Genomic DNA, 16,417 nt, shown 5'->3' with positions numbered 1-16,417 from the left:
ATGGACCGGTCGTTTCGTCTCATTCATCAAGCGAGCCTATGCCCACCTGTTAGACCGTCAAGTTGCACAGCGTCTGCTGTCCTTCGCAGTTTTGTGCAAGCCAGTACGCCTGTACTCGGTGTGTGGTTCTGGAGATACAAGACACAACCAACGGCCTGGGCCATGTGCGGTTCCGCTCACATCCAGTCCGGGTGCGCCTTTTCCAACTCGTCAGCACCAAGGAGCCGTCATCGCTAGACTCTTCTACGCACCCACAGGCATCCTGGGTATTCCTAGGTCCGGCAAATTGGGTCATCGATCGAAATAGCATCGGTGTGCTCGCCTAAATTGCCTAGCCTTGATCCATCCAGCCACGACAGTATCGCACAAGGCACTAACCTTTTGGCATTGAAGATACTTGAGCCTCTGGAACTCAGGCACGCAAGCTTATGCGGGAACTCGCGCCTTTGGGCTTGAATTACGGGCTCTGCAGAAGATGCAGATCGGCTGGCCTCGTTCCTGCAGTAGTGGGCGACTAAACTCGGAGCTGTCTGGCTCGGGTTTCGCTTCTCTGGCCACTGAGCCAATGCCACTGTTGATACGGGGTCAAACGCCTGCCCTGATTGGAGGGGCGCTGCTGCAGACCTGGATACGGGCGACCTGAGAGGATGGCGCCGTGAGACAACCCTATTTCCCCGTAACGAGTTCCTCCCTGCCGCTCGTGTGGCGGAAATTATCTAGCAAGCAAACATTGCTTGCGATCGAGACTGGACGATCCGTAAACGTTGGATCAGTCCGGCTTTTGCGGTTCTCAGCCAAGTCTGCTCCATCTAGGATGTCTCGGCTCCATCCAGACCCATGTGGACTAGGCCAGGGCCGAGACAGGATTTCTCTTGTCATCAGGCTTCTGCTCCTGGGTGGTGGAGCATCTCTAGAGCCTTCCAGGCCCGGTTTTCTCATCAACTTGGGATCAGCCGTGGTAAGCGATTACAGAAGGCAGACAGGAGCTTCTTAGTGCCGGGTGTTGTGGCCGCGGCCGCGGTAGTTGGTGTCGGGGGCTACGTAAACGACAAGGGCGCTGGCACAGGTTCAGTACCGCCAGAATGGCTGGACTATTCGGATCAGACGGTGAGACTTAGGGTGAGGTTGCGGAATGTCACGTTGGCTGTGAGATCCATGGACACGTCGAAGGATCTGCGTTGCTAATCAACGTCCTCAGCGGTGAGGGGAGCTAACGAGATGAGCTTAAGATGAAAATGTCCAACACGCTGGCAAGCTAAGTCGAATTGCCTTCATCTTTTCTTTTTGCTTTTTCCAACAAACACGGAGTTGTTTCGGACTGTTTTTGCTTCGCCCACCAACCAACAGCTCCCCACACTGAGATGAGTTTAATTACCTGGGTAGGCAGAAGAGCATGCAACTCGCTATGGCCAGATGTTCTCTGGCAAGAGTATCCGTCCAACGTGGACGAGTGGAATCTCCTCCTCAAACGTTGAAAGGAGGCTTGCTCTCAGCATCTTGGGATCAGATGAAACCGTCAACAGGGACAAGGACAAGACTCGACTGCGGGAGAGACCCTCTCTTTTCTCCGCCATCGGCCACAGTCGTGTCTGGGTTTAATTAACTTTTCTTTTTGCCTTTCGCCCATTCGCAAGGACCATGGCTTCCTATCCATGTGCGCAGCGCACGCCCGCAACGCTGCATCTTGGCCTGGGCTCTCTCACTGGCTGGGGATAGGTGATTGGGGCTAGGCACATCAGAGTTTCACCAAGATGGCCTGTTCTCAGCACCTCTACTCTGTGATGTTGAGCGGAAGCGTTTCAGGAGCACACATTTCCCCGGAACCCCGGGCGTTGAGGCCTTCCGGAGGGCCTTGCATTCGTCCCCTGTCTGTGTGTTCGTCTGGTCTTGACGACCTACAGAGTGTATGTGGTGAAGAGGAAGCTCAGGTCGGACCGAGGTCCTGGTTTCTCGCATTTGAAAGGGCTGATGAGTCGCCGAGGTTGATGGGCTAACCTGTCTCGGTATCAGAGCCAGATGCAGCGCAGCGTGATAATCATCAGTCTGACACATGCGAGGTACAGGCATGTTCATCCAAATGTTGGGACGAGGGACGCGGGCAAAGGAATCGCGAAACGTGAAGATGAAGCATTGATAATTGGTCATGATTATCGAGCAAATGTAGGTCTATGGTGCTCCGAGAGCGGTGAGAAGTTGTCACACCTTGGTTGAGCGATGTCGGTATGGGTTCCTCGTGGCTACTATCGTTGGTATGGCGTCGTCAGACATTGTAGTCACTGCTGGTGAGTGAAACTCTTGGCGGCGGGTTTGTGCCCGGAGAAGCAGATGGAGTCGATGGTTCAGGTTCAGTAGAACATGCATGCACGCTGCGGGTGACACAAGAAGCGTCCAGGCTCTTCTCTCCGGACCTAGCGCCTACGTATCTACATGGGATCTTGGCCGACTTTGCAGTCCAGCGCTGTGTAACAGACGCAGGTCGTTCGCTGTTGGTACCTAGTCGCCGAAAGGCGAAGCAAACCAAGAAACCGAACCGTGTCGGCGCTGGAATCAGTAACAGTACCGAGCCGAAGGCAAGGTCAAGTCCGAGGCCCCGTCACGATCAGTCAGAATCATGGCCACGACCAGGAAATCATGAACTCGAAGCCGGGCACGAGACGTCACTAGGAGGCGAGAACAGAGACAGTCACGGATGGAGGCCCAGTCATCCGGGGACCCAGAGACGTCACAGGGCGCCTTCTCCAAGGCTCAGCGGGGTGCAGAAGGCTGTAGCGGGCTGGTCAAGCCCCCGCCATCGACTGACGCGCCCTGTGACCACTGACAGGCAGAGCTCTGAGGGGTCGTGATCGGCGCAGAAGCAGGCCACATCCTCACTCAGCAACTCCGGCGCATCCTCATCATGGACTCTACGATCCCTAACAAATAGCCTCGTCTCTCTATCATCTACCACGACCCTAGATGTTTTGCTATCAGTCCTTTTCTCTAACCTATCATCTACCTGAGCACCTGCTCTAGCACGTATTCCGTCAACCTGCAGCTCTCGTCAGCTTGTTGCTACCCACATCAACCCCTCCAAACTGCCGACCTAACTCAGCCAATCGTCGTCACCTTGACAAGCAAGCAAACATCCATTGACTCTTGACGTCTTCACCGACCCAGCTCGCCTCTACTGCCTCGAACATCTTGCTTGCGCACCACATCACTTCTCAGGAGAGAACCAAGTACCACCCTATATCATGGCCTCTCCAACAGACGGCACCGCGGTTCCCCGCAACGAGTCGCCGACCAGATCCCCGCGATCAGCTTCGATATCGTTGCAAGCAGCCGCGACCATGAATGCGGGACTCCAGCACGAGCCCACTCGACGTACGACTCCATCTGGAAACTTCTATGGTCTGTGTCTCTCTAACAAAAAACCAGGCTCGTCTAGCAGCTCCCTTTCCCGACATCGATCCTCACCTCAAGCCGGCCGCCGTCGATCTACCGTCCTCATGAACCTCCAGCTCAACGACCCATCTATACCAGCTCCCGGCGAGATGGTCAGCGAAGAATCCGGCCTCACAACTGCGAGCCCGCGACCGATTTCTGGCTCGCCCCTGTTGGCTGACCCTCATCATCATAGAGCGCCCAGTCTGGGCGAGCTCCATCAGGAACTAGAGGCGGAGCAGGAATCTCATGTGGTATGTGGACTAGGTGTCATGTGCAACAATCTTGACTAACGGTTGATAGAACCGCCTCTTGCAGATGATTCGACAGCAGCAGCTTGAGCTCCAACGGCTTCAGGCCGGTCAGCCACAGAACGTAAACCAGAGCTCTGCTGTTGACGATAGCAGCGCCATCTCTGAGCGGTCGGGTCATGGGACGCCTCATGCCTCGAGCTCCCAGATTGCGATCCCTCCCTCCTTGCCGTCTGGCGGCTCGGGTCCCCGGTCCGCCACTCATCGCCACCCCCGAAGCTCGTTTGACATGGCTCGCGCAGACCTTCAGAGACGATCTAGAACGCCCAGTCGCAGCGGTGCTTCCCCGCGTCTCCGTTCGACATCCATCGGCGGCGAAAGCGGGGACTGGGTTCTTGGCGGCCGAGATGAGAGCGCCTTCTACCAGGCCGAGACTCAGATGCTAGTTCGGGAGAATCAGATGCTTCGCCATCGAATTCGGGAGCTAGGTAAGCACCGGTCAAGAGTAATAGTATGGGACTATATGTACTAATGCTGTGACTAGAGAAACAACTATCTGATGTGGGCACTGGCTCCCCCACTGCCCATGAGCCCCCTCACCACTCCAGCCTGACCAGATCTTCCACCACGGCTGAAAAGGAGGAGGAGAAGCCTTGAACCGAAGTGCCAAAGGAAACCTGAATTTGAAACTTGTGGTTCGGTTGATTGAGACGCTGATAAGCATTAAGCATCATTGTTGGGGAGTTTAGCGGGTTTGCTTCAGGGTAAGGCAGATGACTACAGTTGTGTGTGTATGAGGTAAATCAAGTCAGTGCGAAAATCACCGTGGCGTTTAGGTGTGTTTTTGATGCATGGGATGAAGGGTTGAAGGGGTCAATGAAGCAATGAATGGTTGAATGACTGGTTGTGAATGACAAAATCTTATGGGAGTTGGAGTTGGAGTTTGGGTCGGGCTTACGCGGGTGGGTGGACTCGTGGCGGCGTTTATTCACGAACTGGACTAAAATGGTATCGAGAATAACAAAACAAAGCATCCATGACCGAACTGATGGACGATAAGATGCAAAATTCGCCGTGTTCCTGCACTAGTTATGTCGGCCCAGGGGCAGTATACGCCGTTGACATGGCGTCATTGGCCAGCTCGGCAGATATATCATGTAGACCGAATATCAGCTCTTCACAACCAACTCAACAACACCAACACAACAATGTCCATGATGCTGCGACCACTGGTGAGATCTGTGACGTCTGACTGGCGAGGCATTCAGAAGCTCAACTTTAGCTCGACATCAGTAGCTAGGGCGGATTTCACTCATGCTGTAAGTGCTATTCTTCATCATGCCATGTCCGAAGCCGGCGTCGGTCCCTCGCTTCCCGATACATCCCGCCCGACGACCCCATCATGAGATGTTTAGCAATAGTGGAAAAAACTAGACATTGTCTGCCATAGAACAGCCAATTACTCATATCAAAAGCACGTGCACTAACAGTACCTGATAGGTTGTAGGTGGAGGCGTCGTCGGCCTCGCCATAGCCCGGAAGCTCGCGCAGCGCGGCGACAACTCGACCGTCCTGATCGAGCGCCACAACGCCGTGGGCACCGAGACGAGCTCTCGAAACAGCGAGGTCATCCACGCGGGAATCTACTACGGGCCTTCCAGCCTCAAGGCGAAGCTGTGCATCCGCGGCAAGAACCTGCTGTACGAGCTCTGCGAGAAGCACGACGTCGGCCACCGCCGCACTGGCAAGTGGATCGTTGCGCAGAATGAGGCTCAGCGGGAAGCCCTCGAAAAGATTCATGCGCTGTGCGAGAATCAGCTTGGGGTTCCTACGCGGTGGGTCACCGGTGAAGAGGTGAAGCGTGATGGTGAGGGAGTTAAGGCTGCTTGTGCTCTTGATAGTCCAACCACGGGTATCGTCGATTCACATGGACTCATGATGTGTCTCTTGGGACTGTTTGAGGAAGCCGGCGGTGTGGCGGCTCTCAACTCACCCGTCGTGGGTATAAAACCCCTCGGTGCTCAACCTGGCAGTGAAGGTTGGGAAATTGAAGTCAAGGACGCCTCGACCGGTGAGACGTCGAGCATCACAGCCGAGACTCTCATCAACGCGGCCGGGCTCGGTGCCGCGACCATCCACAACATGATCGTGCCGGAAGACCGGCAGCAGAACCTGTACTACGCCAAGGGCAACTACTTCTCATACTCTGCATCGCACCCGCGCATCTCGCGCCTCATCTACCCGGCTCCGGAGCCCGGCGCCGCGGGGCTCGGCACGCATCTGACGCTCGACCTCGCGGGCCGTGTACGCTTCGGACCGGACGTTGAGTGGGTCGACCGACCTGATGACCTAGCCGTCAACGCGACACGGCTCCCGCAGGCGATAGTCGAGATTCAAAAGTACCTGCCTGGCGTCAAGGCTGAGGACCTTGTGGCCGACTACGCCGGCATCCGACCGAAGTTGGCGGATCAGGGCGCCGTGCTCAAGGGCAAGGGGTTCCACGACTTTGTGATCCGCAGGGAGGAGGGTTATGAAGGATGGGTGAACCTACTAGGCATCGAGAGCCCCGGATTGACGAGTTCGCTAGCCATCGCCGAGGAGGTCGAAGGACTCGTATACGGCAAGGAACAGTCACTGTGAAAGAAACGGATGCTGTTCCGATTTATCCTATTCATGCTCAAAAAGGCATATAAAACGACAGCCTACCATAGGTTAGGTAGCGAAGGGTAGTCGACTCGCCGAGGCGAGAATCAAAAACACCGCCAGAAGGAAACATGATATTTCTCAAAGGTATCCCCACGTCCATGCAAGCAAGCAAGCAAAGCAACTATCGTCGTTATGTGTCATCATCACTTTTGGGAACAAGCGCATCGGTCTTCCCAAAGAGACCGGCAAGAAAAGCCGCCAACGCCAGCAAATCATGTCATGTCCTCCCCCTTTTCTTCATCTCATCGAAACACTTGGGCAAAACTTTCGGCTCTGTACGTCGACGTGGAGTTCGTAGATGCCGTTCTGAGCACCAACGAAGCTGTTTGAAAGTTAGAAAGGGGCACCGACTTGGACACGGGGTAATACTCACAGGGTGCGGCCGTCTTCACTCCAGGCCAGTCCGGCCGTGTTGTCAGGCGAAGGCGGCATCCCAAGGCCTCCATGATCGTCCTCCCACCGCGTGACGACCTGGTTGACCAAAGGAACTATGATGGAAGTGTCATCTTGGTCACGGTCGCCGCTTCGTTCCCTGGCCTGAAGGATCTCGAGGACAGTGAGATAGGACGAGTCTTGTCTCTGGCGCTGCTCTCGAAGCATCGCCACAGTATCTCCAAGACTCTCCATCCACCGCTGCTCTGGCCTTCTCCCATTCTCAGGGGTGTCAGACGTATTCCGTGCGATCGGTCGAGCTCCGCGAAGGCGATCACCAGCACGATAGGTACCCAACAAGTCTCCCATAGCACGGCCAATACTGCTGCTCCGTCGCTCTTCAGGTCTCCCAGAATTGTCGTTGGCGGGTCGGCGAGTCGACCTCTCTGCCCACAAGGTACTCGTCCCAGCTATTGGCCTTTCATCTGTATCTCCAACTGCCTGTCTTTCTCGGTTGCGACGACCGAGCTGCATGGCCTCGAGAACCAAAGTCTCGTTTGCGGTTAGGGGGGTGTTGAGAGTCTCAAGCATCTCTAGTCGTCGCCTTGAAATCTCAGTGCCTGCTGGACTCGTGGTATTGTCTCGTCGATCACGGCGGTTTTCCAAAAGTCGTGGGTCGATTGTGTTTCGGTCAAGAATGTTGATGTGCTCGAAGCCTGGCTCTTCAATGTCAACAATTTGACGGACTTTAAAGTTGCTCCTCATGTCAGCGATGCCAACATGCCCTCGATCTTCCGTCCAGGCTAGTATGCCGTATGGGCCTGGGCAGAACGCCATGTCTCTGACAGCGCCAGGGCCGCTGTGTGGCCGCGAAGACTGGAAGGACGTTATGAGAGGGTCGGCATCAGGATTCGACAGGAGGGCAGCGTTGAAGATTGATATGGTGCCATGCTGGGTGCCAACAGCAAGGTATGCGCCCGACTCGGAAAAGCAAGCAGCAAAGCTTCCTCGACTATCAGTCTTGTCATCCTTGCGTTGGCTCTTGAGAAGTATCCTCTGCGTCTGCTCCCATTGATATCCCGTGGACTCTCTTAACCTTGATTGTGAGGGCTTCCTCACTCGCTGGTGGACGTAGAGATACGGGTCGTCGAGGATGGCGATTAGTAGACGGCCGTCTGGAGATATGAGGGCACGGTTTACAAAGTCGGGGTAGGTGATTACATCCAGAGGTTCGATTTTCTCCTTCTGGTCAAAGTCATGAAGGCTGACTAGGATCACGGTTCTGTCGTTGTTGGCCAAGATTGCCACTGGCTCGGTGTAGGCCCTGTCATGAGCGGCAAGACTAGTTGGCGGAAACCAAAGGGTGACGCAGTTGACTCGGTCTTTGGCAAGTTTCATGCTTTTGGCTATGAGACTCTTATTGGATCGTCTGGCTCGTGATATCAGAGAAAACACGGAGCCTTCACCGGTCGAATCGAGTCCAAGGCTAAGTCGGGTTTCTGGATCAAGATCGAGAGAAGAGTTCTGGTTATCGTCATCATTACCGTCGTCGAGCTGCATCGCCACGAAATCGCCGTTCTCACTACCGCAGCATAGCCATCCTTTCTCGGCGACGAGGCATCGGGGCGCAAAGGTAAGAAGCTTGATGGTTTCGCATTCGCGTGTCGTGGTGTTTAGGCGTTGGACATGGTTACTGCCGTTGCCTCCCGGGAAATAGACAATGTTTTTCTTTTCGGCGCTGACGAGGGAGCGTAATTGCCAGTGCCTGCATGTATCATGAGCATGAGCGCAAGAAGGGGATGGGATGTATGATGATGACGTACTGCGGGCGCACGGGGATGCGGTAATGTTTTCGAGACTGCTTTGAGACAAGGGCCTCGGTGGGATAGATCCTATGGGTTATTAGCAATCATTCCATGGGAGGGCATGATGGCAGAAAAGTGTAGTAATGCCACGATGCGATCTGGCGGCGTGGGAGTCATACTCGCTCTCGTCTACCGCCATCCTGACCCAAGCCGCCTCTCAGCTAAAGCGATGAGTTGAGAGGTCGACGGGCGTTTGGCCACCCGGCGATAGGGGTGATGTTGCGACACTAGGAGATGTGATGACGACGTTTAAGCTCCTGAAATGGCCAACGGTCAGATGCTGGAACGGGCGGGCGAGCTGAGCTGTTGTGGGACCTAGGGACCGGGCGAAACGGGCGAGAGAACTGGAGCTGGAGCTGGAGGCGAACACGAAGAGATGGGGAGGTATCTGTGATTCAGGTGCGAATATGGCCGAGGAATCGATGAAGAGAGGCAAAGTAGCAACGAGGGTCGGCGGCAAAGGGTCGTGCGATTGATGGCAGTGGGTTTATGTAGCGTGTGCGAATGACGTCTGGCGTGATGAAGGTGGTGAAGTTATGTAGGTAGCGACTGGGTTAGTAGACCCAACCAAATGGAGCTTCAGCGGCTACCACTGCAGCTCTCGTCGGGGTAAAGAGTACCACAGCACTGGGATATGGATATGGCGCCCGCTAGGTGTGCTGACATGAGCAAAAAGAACAGGATCAAGATTATTGGTCCAGTAACAGAGCCAATGATGGATTTTTTGTTCGGCCTGCTTATCCAGAGAAAGGTTGTGTCCTTTGACGGGAAGTGGGATAAGCGCACCCTGGCAGATGGAGAGCTACATCATGATGCATCAGCAATTTGGTCTATGATAGGTACCTCCTCAAACTCTCTTGAATGGCAAATAGTAGAGGTGACCAAGACATGTCTAAAGCCTGCAGATTCAATGACACCGATACTTGAGAGCATAGCAATCGATTGCTCAACGCCGGGCCCAGTCAGGCAAGAGAATGTATAGTATCCTCCACCAAGGCCAAACTTCCTCTGAGATCCATCTCAGAGGCCAATTGCATGAACCTGTCGCAAACCCGGTGGCGCCGAAGGTCCCTGTCCGGGGGCGAGCTTTAAGCACGGACGGCATCACGTGCGGTGCAGCTTTTCTTTTCTCTGCACTGCTCCACTCCGGGGCAATGGGCTTCGGTGGTGGCTGGGGGTGGAAGCGCTTTCGGCGGGCTGTTTAGCGCGCGCAACTCGGGCCCTCATCGCCGAGTCCGATGCTGGTGATGGGTGTTTTTGGCCCCGCACATTCGGACTTTGCATTGCCTGCTTTTTGGAGTTTCATGTCCGGCGAAGGGCCAAAACTTTGAGATATGAGTAAAAACTTCAATTGGGAATTCAAAGATCAGATATACATCTTGCAGCCATGCACTTACTCCCTGCTCCCGCATTTCAATGCTCTACATTCACCGCCATCGGCTGGTCCTCCGGTCAAGTTAAAAAACTCGGCCAGAGCCTCCAGGGAGGTTCAAAGTGGGTCTCCGTAGGGAATAACCATGGTCCGAACCTAGCCGGCCAGTGGGGACGCCGCTTGCCTCTTTCCTTCGGCTTCTATGGCTGACCACTGGCTGGCATTGACCGGGGAAGAAACCTGAGCATCCATTTTTTCTCGGGACAGAAAAATTCGCTTCCCTCCACTTCCCTCTCAAATCCTCTGCCTCCATCCATCTTGTAAAACACCTCTCTCCCCCATTCAATCTCCGACTTGCGCCTTCATCCTTTTTTCTTTCCTGTCTTCTATACCCCCATTACAATAATCAAGATGTTGGCTTCGCGTTTGTCGAGAGCTGTAAGTCTTGTCACTGCCCCTCAATCGCTTGATCTATACTGACCACCACCGCTTCCAGCTTCCCCGAGCTTCCCCCATCGTCGCTCGCTCGGCTGCCTTCGCCCGATCTCCTCTCGCCTCCAAGTTTGCTCGCTATGAGTCGACTTCCTCTGATGGCAAGGTCCAGGGCGCCGTGATCGGTATCGATCTCGGTACCACCAACTCGGCTGTCGCCATCATGGAGGGCAAGGTCCCTCGCATCATTGAGAACTCTGAAGGTGAGTTTTAGCTATCAATTCGCTCACTCGACTCCCCACTAAACAGTACGCAATAGGTGCCCGAACTACCCCCTCAGTTGTCGCTTTCGCCGAGGATGGCGAGCGACTTGTCGGTGTCGCTGCCAAGCGTCAGGCCGTCGTTAACCCAGAGAACACCCTCTTCGCTACCAAGCGATTAATAGGCCGAAAGTTCAGCGATGCTGAGGTGCAGCGCGACATCAAGGAGGTCCCCTACAAGATCATCCAGCACAGCAACGGCGATGCCTGGGTCTCTGCCCGGGACAAGAACTACTCCCCCTCCCAGATCGGTGGCTTCGTCCTCAACAAGATGAAGGAGACCGCCGAGGCCTACCTCTCTAAGCCCATCAAGAACGCTGTCGTCACTGTCCCTGCCTACTTCAACGACTCTCAGCGTCAGAGCACCAAGGATGCCGGTCAGATTGCCGGTCTCAACGTCCTCCGTGTCGTCAACGAGCCCACTGCTGCTGCCCTCGCCTACGGTCTTGAGAAGGAGACCGACAGCGTCGTTGCTGTCTACGATCTTGGTGGTGGTACCTTCGATATCTCCATCCTGGAGATCCAGAACGGTGTCTTCGAGGTCAAGTCCACCAACGGTGACACCCACCTTGGTGGTGAGGATTTCGATATCCACCTCGTCCGCCACATGGTCCAGGACTTCAAGAAGACTTCCGGCCTTGACCTGTCCGGTGACCGCATGGCTATCCAGCGTATCCGTGAGGCTGCTGAGAAGGCCAAGATCGAGCTTTCCTCCTCTCTCTCTACCGACATCAACCTTCCTTTCATCACTGCTGATGCCTCCGGCCCCAAGCACATCAACATGAAGCTCACCCGAGCTCAGCTTGAGAAGATGGTTGACCCTCTTATCAGCCGCACCATCGAGCCTGTCCGCAAGGCTCTCAAGGATGCCGGCCTCCAGGCCAAGGAGATCCAGGAGGTTATCCTCGTTGGTGGTATGACCCGTATGCCCAAGGTCGGCGAGTCCGTCAAGAGCATCTTCGGCCGTGACCCCGCCAAGTCCGTCAACCCTGACGAGGCTGTCGCCATCGGTGCCGCTATCCAGGGTGCTGTTCTGTCTGGTGAGGTCAAGGATCTTCTACTCCTTGACGTCACTCCTCTGTCCCTCGGTATCGAGACCCTGGGTGGTGTCTTCACCCGTCTGATCAACCGCAACACCACCATCCCCACCAAGAAGTCCCAGGTCTTCTCCACTGCGGCTGACTTCCAGACCGCTGTCGAGATCAAGGTCTACCAGGGTGAGCGTGAGCTCGTCAAGGACAACAAGCTGCTCGGAAACTTCCAGCTTGTCGGTATCCCCCCTGCCCACCGTGGTGTTCCCCAGGTCGAGGTCACCTTCGACATTGACGCCGATTCTATTGTCCACGTCCACGCCAAGGACAAGTCCACCAACAAGGACCAGTCCATTACCATCGCCTCTGGCTCCGGTCTCTCCGACAGCGAGATCCAGCAGATGGTTGAGGACTCCGAGAAGTACGCCGAGGCTGACAAGGAGCGCAAGGGTGCCATTGAGGCCGCCAACCGTGCCGACAGCGTCCTGAACGACACTGAGCGTGCCCTCAACGAGTACGCCGACAAGCTCGACAAGACTGAGGCCGACTCTATCAAGGAGAAGGTCACCACTCTCCGTGAGTTCGTTGCCAAGAACCTCTCTGGCGAGGGCACTGCCACCGCTGCTGAGATCAAGGAGAAGGTCGACGAGCTCCAGGTCGCTTCCCTCAACCTCTTCGACAAGATGCACAAGGCCCGCAACGAGAGCAGCGAGCAGCCCTCTGGTGAGCAGCAGCAGTCTCAGGAGGGTGAGAAGAAGGACGAGAACAAGCCCTAAGGGATTTGACATCTCGGAGCTGGAAAAACAAACAAAAGAAAAGAAAAAAGATATCATGAGGAGTGAGGGGTACGCGGCTTAGAACCCTTCTCTCTATGTATTCCATTGTATTCATATCCCGCCCTGGCCGTATGTAGTTTTTACCCATGTCCTTGATTTCGGGTTGGCGGAACAGGCGTTGGAGCTTTAAAACCTCTATTGAGAGATCTTGGGACGTTTTACGAGATGATGGTACGGAAAGGGGGTCAGTGTTTGCATATACTTGTACAATGACGAACCTGTTGTAGGTAGAATAATAACACATCCCCCCTCAATCGATGCTTTCGATGAAGTTAATGGTCTGTCAAGTCACAGTGATCATGATGCATGTTATCAGGTGATGCTATTTGGTATGATAGATAAGGAAATAAAAAATGATGGTAGGTTTGCGTATCATGACATCCATGCCCACGCCGTGTTGAGTCTGTTTACCCCATGTAAATGAATCGTCTTGGCCTTCTTAGAACCATCCTTCTCATCAGCTCCTTCAAGCGGGTTTCCTCCACTCAATTCCATCATAGACCGTGCGTGCTTTAATCGTGATGCGTGCTCTGTAGGCAGCTGAAAAGTATCGTACAGAGAGCCCCGCGCATGGGGATCGCGCAGCGGCACTCGCTCTCCGGGGGTGACTGTGTCCGGAAAGAGGAGTTGGCGACCTTCAATCTCGAGCTCGGACACAGGACGGACCTTGCGCTCGTCCTTCTTCTTGCGCTTTGGTTTGGTGGTTGGTGAGGGCGCGGATGGTGTTTCGAGGAACCAGCCTCTGCGTTGAGCGAGGCGGCGTTCGAGAAGTTGGCGGAGGACAGAGATGAAGATGGATATAACAAGGAGGATAATGGCCATGGCGACAATTGTTGCTGGAGCTGGACAACCTAGCCCTGGCCATGAGGGAGGAGGCTGAGGTTGCCAATGCCGCGGCGGCTTTGCGCTGACCGTATCGTGGTCCATGTTGGATGAAGTCGACCTCAGCAAGGGATAGAAGAACTCGAAGGGTTATTACTAGGGCCCCGCCTGACGAAAGGGCATGGCGAGGATCCCGAGAAGGATGAAAGTTCAGACAAGAAAAGAAGAGCACAGACGAGGAGCTAGCCATGTAAAAAGGTCACAGCTTAGAATCACACGAGGCGGTGAAAGTAAACAAAAGACATCATTTACGCCAAGACATGGTGCTGATAGAACCGAGATGGTCTATCTCTGGACTGGAATGGAGACAGACCGGGCACCTGGGTGACAAGGCATTTTGGATAGAACTGCACCGAGACACCGAGGGCTAGGGTACGGCGCTATTTGTAAAGGGAGGCATGTGGTTGGAGTGCTCAGAAAAGCGGCGACCTAGATACATGTATCACTTTTTGGTCTGATGTATTTTGACTATGATCTCCCGAAACCGAACCAGCCCCTCTTCTGTTGCTGGGGCGCTGGCTCCTCCGTGCCAGCCTTTTCTTCCTTTGCAGGCTCAGCTGCTGCCGCCGGCGTCTTGTTAGGATAGTCGATGTAGTTCCAGGCCACGTCCAGGAAGATGGGCTTCACGGGGATGAGCGCCAGCTTGGGAGGGAACTCGACAATGTGTGACAGGTTGACGCCTGCAGAGGGGTACTCATGGAGGCTCTCGACGAGCGGTCGTTGGGCGCCGCTGGACTGCTTGTTGTTCTTGCGGAGGTTGTCAATGTGCACAAGAGCGCGATGGCGCTGAAGCTCGCCGTTGAGGATTGTCTGTAGGAGCTCGACAGCTGTGGATGAGACAGTCAAGCTCAGAGCAGCCGCGTCTTCGGTCTTGGGAACCTTGGAAAGGGCATCTTCAACAAGTCCATCGGCATGGTTGATGAGGGCGAGGGCATTGGCAGCACTGCCAGTGATGGCGTGAGAGCGGGCAATTGCCAGAGCCCTATAATGTTGTTAGTTATAATCGTCAAGACAGTTGGCGCATGACTTACTTGAGGGCCTCAAAGTACTTGACATAACCGTCAATCTGGTCAGCCAGTTCTTGGTCGTTTGCCACACCTGGTAGTTCCTTGATGGACTCGATATTTTGCAGCGTTCCATCGTATAGAGCAACCTTCTCCTTGAGCTTGGCCAGCTTCTTTCCTTGGGGAAGCTCCTTTTCATGCTTGGCTGCCTCTTCGGCAGTCTTGCCCTTCCTTCTCTTCTTCGCTCCGTACTCCTCAGGCGCACCGTCGTGATGTCCTGTTAGAACCCGGTTACGACCAATTCTCCAGCTGACTGTCTCAAAGTTGACAGCGGTTCTCGTGATCTGCAGGCTCTGCATCCGGGGGTCGCTTTGCTCCACGCCTTCTCCCTTCATCTCCTCGATGGCCTGTTTGGTGGCATCGACAGCGTCTTGGCTAAGCATCAGGATATCATCATAGGCAGCAGCTAGCTCATGTGGCTCCCGTCCCTTAGGTTCCGCCAGATTCTGGGCGAGCTTCTCCTTTGCAGCGAGCATAGAACCCCAAGCCATTGCGATCTGGGCATCCTCAATGCTGACTTCTCTGGAACGCCAAGTCAAAGTTTTGGGCGCGCCCTCGGCACTGGCAACGCCATCCTCTGCCTCTTCCGCTGACCTGAGAATGCTGGGATCGATCTGATTAATTTCGTTGGCGAGTTCGGATTCGGATTCGGGAAAGGCCTTTCGAGCAATGGTGGGAATAGGGACGGTTCGGGGCGTCTGCAATTGATACGCAGCGTAGCGAATAGAGGGGTCGATGGTCTCGGAGAGAAGATCCTTGAAGATATCGCCCTTGGTAATAGTTGCCAGAGCGCTGTAGATGATGCGCGCCTTCGCATAGCTTCGCAAGCTGGCATCCCAGGCCTTCTTTTCAAAAGCGGCGCTTCCGTGGATCAATGAAGAATATGCCTTGGCCTCGAGGATGTCGGTGGGAGTGGCGCCAGAGGTATCGGCTTGAGAGAGAGCCTCGACAAGTTCATCAGAGGTGCGGGCGGCTTTGACGAGTCGGGAGACGATGTGGGATCGCTTCTTGACGTCGCTCCAGCGACTCGACTTCATGCTCATGGCCTGAGCCCAGGCTCGTTCGCTCGTAAGGAGAAGAAGGTTGACATATCTGGATCGTGGGTTAGTAGTGCTGGATTGAAGCTCGAGGTAACACGCACTCGTTGTTCTTGGCGACTTCCTCCGCAGTGACCTTGACAGGACCTTGAAACTTGCCGCGATTCTTAGTCACAATCCCCAACTTCTTGCGGCAGCTCAACAGCCGCTTGGCCAGGCTCTGGTGGTAGGACGAGTAGTCGCCATAGAGGAGCGCCTGGTCACGGCCCTGGACAACAAACTTGGTGATGTCCATGGCGGCGGCGGCGGTGATGACGGATGGAGATGCCTGTAGTGAAGGCTCGGAGGGGCCTGGGCCTGTGGAGCTGCAATGTCAAGGGTGACGGCTAAAGATGAGGTCACGTTTCCAGGCGATAAAGGCTGAATGAGGCTCGACGTGGAGGTTTAGCTCAGTAGCGGGGGTTCATGGGCCGTGTTGTCAAATGGCGGGGCAGGCACCAAAAAATCACACAACGGAGGGTAAATTGTTAGTGGAGCGGTTGGAGGGCGGCACGGGCGGGCATCTGCCATTCAGTCAGGGCAGCTGCCTCGAAAATTCTCTAAATTGAAATTACATAAGCGCGCGGCTGCATGCATCATCGCCATCCTCATCATAAGTCTGAGTTCATGATGGACTGGTGATAAACACATGCTTGCTTCTGGCTAAATCAATTAGCGATAGGAGCTCTTTTTCGAGAGGGGAGAGCTATTGCAACGTGGAAAGTCTATGAGCTATTAATTTGATTTGACTTCCTGGAGCTATCAGAGTTTAGCTGGCCCCTGCGGA

At 54.7% G+C, this 16,417-nt stretch overlaps 6 protein-coding genes across 6 annotated transcripts; 3 read left to right on the top strand and 3 right to left on the bottom strand.

The window, feature by feature from the left end:
• Positions 1-3,488: 3,488 nt before the first annotated feature.
• On the top strand, positions 3,489-4,331 carry NECHADRAFT_90932 (uncharacterized protein; the record flags this gene model as incomplete). Its single annotated transcript, XM_003046486.1, has 3 exons — positions 3,489-3,677; positions 3,727-4,162; positions 4,219-4,331. 3 exons carry the CDS (start codon positions 3,489-3,491, stop codon positions 4,329-4,331), a joined length of 738 nt encoding a protein of 245 aa, XP_003046532.1.
• Positions 4,332-4,891: 560 nt separating this feature from the next.
• NECHADRAFT_32312 (uncharacterized protein) lies at positions 4,892-6,314 on the top strand (the record flags this gene model as incomplete). Its single annotated transcript, XM_003046485.1, has 2 exons — positions 4,892-4,993; positions 5,175-6,314. The coding sequence occupies 2 exons, from the start codon at positions 4,892-4,894 to the stop codon at positions 6,312-6,314; spliced, it is 1,242 nt and encodes a 413-aa protein (XP_003046531.1).
• Positions 6,315-6,617: 303 nt separating this feature from the next.
• Positions 6,618-8,756, bottom strand: NECHADRAFT_90930 (uncharacterized protein; the record flags this gene model as incomplete). The annotated part of the gene is made up of 4 exons (XM_003045915.1): positions 6,618-6,702; positions 6,754-8,517; positions 8,576-8,644; positions 8,737-8,756. The coding sequence occupies 4 exons, from the start codon at positions 8,754-8,756 to the stop codon at positions 6,618-6,620; spliced, it is 1,938 nt and encodes a 645-aa protein (XP_003045961.1).
• A 1,528-nt stretch (positions 8,757-10,284) lies between these two features.
• On the top strand, positions 10,285-12,879 carry NECHADRAFT_66327 (uncharacterized protein). Its single transcript, XM_003046484.1, has 3 exons — positions 10,285-10,427; positions 10,486-10,684; positions 10,741-12,879. Exons 1-3 carry the CDS (start codon positions 10,401-10,403, stop codon positions 12,546-12,548), a joined length of 2,034 nt encoding a protein of 677 aa, XP_003046530.1. The 5' UTR covers positions 10,285-10,400; the 3' UTR covers positions 12,549-12,879.
• On the bottom strand, positions 12,859-13,535 carry NECHADRAFT_76324 (uncharacterized protein; the record flags this gene model as incomplete). The annotated part of the gene is made up of 2 exons (XM_003045914.1): positions 12,859-12,888; positions 13,020-13,535. The coding sequence occupies 2 exons, from the start codon at positions 13,533-13,535 to the stop codon at positions 12,859-12,861; spliced, it is 546 nt and encodes a 181-aa protein (XP_003045960.1).
• A 343-nt stretch (positions 13,536-13,878) lies between these two features.
• NECHADRAFT_103399 (uncharacterized protein) lies at positions 13,879-15,989 on the bottom strand. Its single transcript, XM_003045913.1, has 3 exons — positions 15,696-15,989; positions 14,522-15,646; positions 13,879-14,472 (listed from the first exon to the last, which is right to left on the bottom strand). Exons 1-3 carry the CDS (start codon positions 15,884-15,886, stop codon positions 13,959-13,961), a joined length of 1,830 nt encoding a protein of 609 aa, XP_003045959.1. The 5' UTR covers positions 15,887-15,989; the 3' UTR covers positions 13,879-13,958.
• Between the last annotated feature and the right edge of the window lie 428 nt (positions 15,990-16,417).

This window comes from Fusarium vanettenii, assembly GCF_000151355.1.
Source record: "Fusarium vanettenii 77-13-4 chromosome 2 genomic scaffold NECHAsca_18_chr2_1_0, whole genome shotgun sequence".
NCBI classification, from domain to species: domain Eukaryota; kingdom Fungi; phylum Ascomycota; class Sordariomycetes; order Hypocreales; family Nectriaceae; genus Fusarium; species Fusarium vanettenii.
This window is presented reverse-complemented; position numbering and strand designations above follow the sequence as displayed.